The sequence below is a fragment of the Trichechus manatus genome, unplaced genomic scaffold, assembly GCF_000243295.1.
Source record: "Trichechus manatus latirostris isolate Lorelei unplaced genomic scaffold, TriManLat1.0 scaffold00040, whole genome shotgun sequence".
Classification (NCBI taxonomy): domain Eukaryota; kingdom Metazoa; phylum Chordata; class Mammalia; order Sirenia; family Trichechidae; genus Trichechus; species Trichechus manatus.
Genome location: NW_004443976.1, coordinates 19,156,473 through 19,162,472, shown reverse-complemented (window position 1 = coordinate 19,162,472; position 6,000 = coordinate 19,156,473). Strand labels below are relative to the sequence as shown.

Sequence of the window (6,000 nt, the reverse complement as noted above, 5' to 3'; positions counted from 1 at the left end):
CCCGCCTCTCCGCGCGCGTTCCCCTCCCCCTCCCCCTCGCTAGAGAAGCACTCGGAAAGCGGCTCGATTCTGGAGGCTGTGCAGCAGCCAGCAAGGTGGCTGAGTGGCCGGGCTGCTGATGGGAGTTGGGGAGCTGGGAGCGATGGCCTCATGCTCCTGCCGCAGGGACGCAGGCTGCCATGGAAATCCTCCTGATCGTTCGCTTCTGCTGTAACTGCACCTATGGTAACCCCGGCCTCTGGCCCTGGGAGGTGGGGTGCTTTCCCGCCTCCCGGAGCTGGCTGGAGTGGGCTGAAATGTGACTGCCAAGGTTTGGGGGGCAGTAGGGAAGGGAGAGTTGGCAAGGGGCTGGATCTGTGTTTACCCCCGTCCTAGCTAGCTTCCAGCCTGGACTCGAAGAGCCTGGGGGCTGCTCAAGGCAGCGCGATTTTGAAATGGAAGGACGAGGCTAGAAAGATCCAGGTACCACCGAGGATCTGTGGGCAATTGGTGGGTTAGCTTGGGAGGTTTGGCTGACTTCTGGAGAGGCTGTTAAGGAAAGAAAGTGACAAGGCTGTACCTGCAGACATGGTAACCCTGGGGCCAGACAGAGGGGTCAGCATGGCCAGTCGGAGAATGACAGATGGTTTAACAGCAGCGCCTTGAACCGATGGGTGCCAGCCTGGGCTGGAGGGAGAAGTTGGGAGTTTCTTTGTTCCCAGGGAGAGGAGAGGAGGTTGCGGCCAGGGTATTGTGGGCGGAGTGCACACACTGCCTTTGCTGCCTCCTCTCGGGATCGGCAGCAGTGGGAGAACATGGATGCGGCTGGGAGAGCAGGAAGGGCTTGGGCTGCTCCATGGAGGTTTGTTTCTAGCCATTGAGACCCTTGAGCTGCAGCAGAAGAAGCTGAGGGCTTGGCGCTTAGCTGGAAGGTTGGCAGTGGATGCCGGTGGGAGAGGGGGGTGTGGCCGGCTGTTGCTTTGTGAAGGTCACACACCCACCCTACCATGGAAAGGATCCAGAGCATCCTCCTTGCTCCTCAGCTGGGGGGTCCTGTGACAGGCGCACGCTGTCAGCCAGGTCCTTGCCGATAGGGGCTGGGGCAGGTCTGGGCAGGGTACTGTCTGGAAGCTGGTGGGCCCTGCTCTCTGAGGCAAGAAGGGCCTTAGGGGTGATGCCAGCCGCCTTGGCGGGGCTGCGGAGGGCAAATGTTGCCTGTAGGCAGCTGCTCTGGGCCCCTGTGGATTGGAGAGGCAGGCGGCTGGTTCTAGGACCTTCCTCTTCCCTCCCACCAGGCATTTTGTCTCTGCACCTTTCTCAGTCATTTTGCTTTCATGTCTCCGTGGTAACCCGGAGTTCCTTGTGGAAGGCTGAATTGAGGGGAGTGGCAGCTTGCTGGAAGAGAGATGTTGAGATTTCCTGGGCTGTCTCCCAGAGGTCACTGTGCTGGAGGAACTATGTGCGTCCAGTTGTCCCTTCACCTTCTCAGGCTGCCCTGTGTGGAAGACCCCTCAGGAAAGAGGTAGCCCCTGAGGCAGCCCCTTCTCCCCGTTCCTCTCTGTGGCCCCAGAGTTGCTGGGCGGCGGCAGCCCTGACTCCTGCCCCTGGGCTCAGATTCTGTCAGCCTGGGGTCAGAAGGAGAGCTGGACTCGAAACTGGCCTACCCGAAGATCAGAGGGGAGATGCTTGTTTTGGTTTGGCCTAGGAGTCAGCCAAGTCTCAAGTCTGCCTCCCTAAAAAAGAAAAAGGATAGGCTGTTTGCTTCCTCTTCTGTCCCCAAAAGGAAGCTTGGAGCTTAGTGCAACAGGCCCGAGACCTAGAGTTCAGGATTTCTTTGGTCCGTGTGACACTCACTGTCTTTGAAGTCAGCTTCAAAGTGGGGAGTGAGAAGTGAATGATCCCCTGCTAATCCATATTGGTTAGAATCTTCTCAGTCTTCCGAGGGGTGCCGGTCCTGGGGGTCCTGCAGTGACCAGGCCACCTGGAGCTCACTCTGGAGCTGCTTGTCTCAACTGGTACTTACTGGGCACCCACCTGTAGAGCCCCATACCAGGGCTGCGGAGGCCTCACACAGGAGTCGCCTGTGACCTCCTCCCCCCGTCGAGGATCACTGAGCATTTATAGGTGCTGCCCTCTCCTCCGGAGGAAGATGCTCCAAGTTAGAGGCCACCACTCACAGCTGTGTGATTGTGAGCAAGCAACATAACTTCTCTGTGTTTCAGTTTCCTCATCTGTAAAATGGGGCTAATGATAATCGCTTACTTTTTTAATCTCAGGAGATAATGCACATCAAGCAGTTAACTCGGGGCCATTGGGCACAGAGGAAGTGCCCAATAAACGAGATAGAGACCAGCTTGTTCTTGTCAGTGGTCTGACTTTTAGATGTGGTAGGTGCTATTTGCAAAGGTCCTGGTCAGGGAAGGCTTCCTGGAGGAAGGGGAGAGACAGTCATTGCAGTGTAGTGAGTGGTGGGTATCCCAGGCAGGACAGAAACAGCATAGTGAGGGGTGGGAAGAGGGTGAAGAAGAGGCTGGAGGCAGGTTGGCCTGCCAGAGCCGCGGAGCAGGTAGAGGGGCAGGGTTCCTGGGGGAGGGGGGTCTTCACCCTGAATTCTGAGGGGAAGCAGGGAGCAGGGGCCATGGGGAGTGCCAACATTGGGCTTGCTCTTCCTCCCCTGGTTTCTTCTGTGTGTGACCGTGGACCGAGAGCTGGGCCCCTGGGCCCTCCCCCTGTGCCTCCTCCCTTCCCACCTCCCCCACAGCTGTCCACATCCCACCCAGCCAGGGCTGCAGGACACATTCCATGGTCCCAGGCAGGTGGACTCTCGAGGTGACTGCAAGCATATTAATAACCTTCTGAAACCCAACTCGCCATCTGTGCAGACCTCTGAGATTAGTTAGAAGCTTCTTCCCCCTGGGACCACGAGGGAAGGAGGGGCTGACAGTGCTGTGTCAGCATTCCCTGGGCTGGGGCTCGAGGCCCACCCTGGCAGGTGTCTGCTGAACTTGCCCTCTTCCCTTGGGTCTCTGGGGTTCTCTGGGTGTGTGTGTCCCCAAAGTTGGACTGAGCCACAGGTGGGGCCTGAAACAGCCTCAGAAATGGGTCCCTTCTAGACTGGTGACTAGGCTCTGCCCCCACGGTCCCAGGATACACCCCAAGCCTGGTCCTGCCACCTCCCCATTGGAGCCCCCATGGCCCATGGGGAGAGTCTCTAGAAATTGCTAAGCAAGAAAAGGCTACAGATAAAGCCATAGGAAGTGTGTTTGCATAAAGCAGTGGTTTTTGACCCATGCTTATACATCAGAATCAGCAGGGAAACTTTGAAAATTGCTGATACCCAGGCCCCACCCACCCAGCAATTTGGATTTAGTTGATGGGGGTAGGAGAGGCAGGCAGATGTGACTTTTAGGAGCTTCCCCAGTGATCATAATGGGCAACCAAGTAAAGACTCCAGATGAGGCTCGTGGCACACCACCGAGAACCTCATCTTCTCTGGAGCCAGCAGATTGTTCCCCGAGGTGTCTGCTTAACATCACATGTTTCCAAGGCTTTGAGGAATTCTGGTTTGGGGGTTACCTAAGGCATGCATGTTGGCTCTGGGCACCCATCACAACCCAGTCCTATAGGACACCCACTCCAGGGTCCTCCTTCTCAGACCAACATCCTGCCTCTTATACACTCCTGGGGCAGGAGGCCAGAGGTCATGACCCCACGCAAAGAAGCGTCCAGGTGCAGGATGAGGGTGAGCCACCCGTGTGGGGAGGGGCAATACACAGCTGCTTGCAGGGAAGGATTTTTGGAAGGGTTGGTCTGCCAGCTGCCACCCCACCTGTCTCTGCTGAATCCCAGCCATGCTCACTTGGTGTCCAAGTTGGCAGAGGTCACAGAGGGGTGTGGCGAATTGGGGTCAGCCAAGCTTGCGTTTTCCCAGCTTCATCAGGACTCCCACACAGAGGCCTGACCTGGCTTTCTTCAGGAAAGCTTTGCTCCCTCGGGTCACCACTTGCTTGAGAACAGAGCCTTTCTGTGGTACCCTGGCCAGCCTCTTTGGCCCCCAGCCCATCCTGTTCTGGGGGTTTGAGGGAGTCTAGAGGGGTCTTCCCCATGGAGCTGAGGCCCGTTGTGCATGTTGGAACGAAGGGCGCTGTTTCCAGCAGACGGTGCCAGGCTTCGGACAGGAGGGGTGTGACCGTGAGTGGGCAGGGGAGGCCGCCCTCCCTGGAAAATCCACGGGTCTCCTTCCCTATTCTGGGGTCCCGGCTGTAACCCCGGGGGTGCTGCAGGCCTGCGGGAGGATGGCTAGTGTAGCTGCGTGATTCTGGGTGGAGTCCAGGGGAGCCTCTGCACCTGCTGTGAGCCACGACGGGCCTGGGGGCAGCCTTCCAAGAAATCATGTCTGGCAGGAGACGTGAGGAGAAGGCTGGAGCTGCCAGGGCTGTGAGTCAGTCTGTCCGTTCTGTGTTGTCCGGTCTCCTGGGGTGAGTGGAGGTGGACGCAGCTGGGGACCCACTTCGGCTTCTTGCAAGTGGTAGTCCATGTGGGGGAGCAAGGTGGAGGGAGAATAAAGCTGGTCTCCAAGGTCTGTCTGAAGTTGCTCCTATATTTCATCCCTACCCATCTGCTTCTCCCTGCTTCCCCAACAGCTCTGCTCTACAAGCCCATTGACCGAGTCACTCGGAGTACCCTGGTCCTACACGTGAGTGCCAAGCCCCCCGAATGGCCAGCGAAGGGTTAGGAGTTGAGCGGGACACTGAGCTCAGGATGGGAAGGTGCTGGAGTCACTGAGAACAGCCCTTGTCGGGAGTTGGGTAGAGGGTCCCTGGGTCCCGGCTGTGCCTGCCTGGTCTGCAGTAACCATGCCAATGGGGCCAGGGCCTAAATATAGCTTGGCTACCAAGCTTGACATTTGGCCAGATGCTCCCTGGGAGGCAAGCACTTCCTGCCTCCCCAGCCTCTGCCTCATGGTCTCCTCTGGCCTCAGAGCAACTGTGAGGTGGGAGTAGGGTGTCTCTCCCTGGCTCCCCTGCCAGGGGGAAGAGTAATAGCTGCAGGAGGAACAAAGGGGACACTGTCTTCACGCCTGCTGCGCTGACCCTCATACTTAGTTCAGATTCTACAGCCTGACCAGACTAAAGTGTGGGTCCCTGAGTGCCCCCCTTGGAATTCTTTCAGTGAGGGTTGGGTACTCCCAGTCCACCTGTCTCCCCACTGTGGTCTCACTAAGCCCCAGAACTGCTCCCCCCACTCACCACCCATCCCTTCCCAGGACTTGCTGAAGCACACACCCGTGGACCACCCAGACTACCCGCTGCTCCAGGATGCCCTCCGCATCTCTCAGAACTTCCTGTCCAGCATCAACGAGGACATTGACCCCCGCCGGACTGCGGTTACAACCCCCAAGGGCGAGGTGAGCTCGGGGTCCAGCACAGCCTTGCACCCAGGACTTCTGGGGCTGATGTGAGGAGTGGCAGTGGACCAGACCCCTGTCCCTGCTCTCTTTCACGCATGGGCGTTGCTGCCCTGTGGCCCAGCCCTCCAGCCCTGATGCCCCACCTGCCAGGGGTTTTCCCAGCCAAGGAGAGGTCTTCAGTCTGCAGTCACTCTGGGATGAGAGCTTTCAGTCCAGTGTCCCATGAATCCTCGTAATAATCCTTTGAGGCAGAAGAGGAAACTGAGGTCTGGAGATGCTTGGTGACTGCCACAAGGTCTCTCAGCCATAAGTGTCAGAACTGGATTCTTCACCTGGGGATACCTGCCTGCAGGCCCCATGTATTGTCCACCACGCCAGGGGAGCTGGGGCCTCTGGATGCTTCATTCTTGAATGCAGACACCCCTCTCTGGCCAGTGTGGTGCCCTCATGGGCCCCCTGGAAGATAATGGCTCAGTAGAGGGAGCCTCTGAGCTGCGTCAGATCAGCCTGAGCAGGCAAGAGGGCAGGAGCTGAGGAGTGAGCCCGCCTGCAGGAAAGGCTGGCCCTGGAGGTGGCCGGGGCCCCCCAGGTTGCTGGAATGTCCCATGTGG

At 58.2% G+C, this 6,000-nt stretch overlaps 1 protein-coding gene across 2 annotated transcripts in view; it reads left to right on the top strand.

The window, feature by feature from the left end:
* The window catches only part of ABR (ABR activator of RhoGEF and GTPase), a 205,914-nt gene that overhangs the window by 142,904 nt on the left and 57,010 nt on the right, over positions 1 to 6,000 (top strand). For both annotated transcript variants that reach the window (XM_004376170.2, XM_004376172.2), the window contains 2 exons: positions 4,623 to 4,675; positions 5,246 to 5,386. In XM_004376170.2, the coding sequence (XP_004376227.2) occupies positions 4,623 to 4,675; positions 5,246 to 5,386 (194 nt within the window). The remainder of the gene's footprint in view (positions 1 to 4,622; positions 4,676 to 5,245; positions 5,387 to 6,000) is intronic.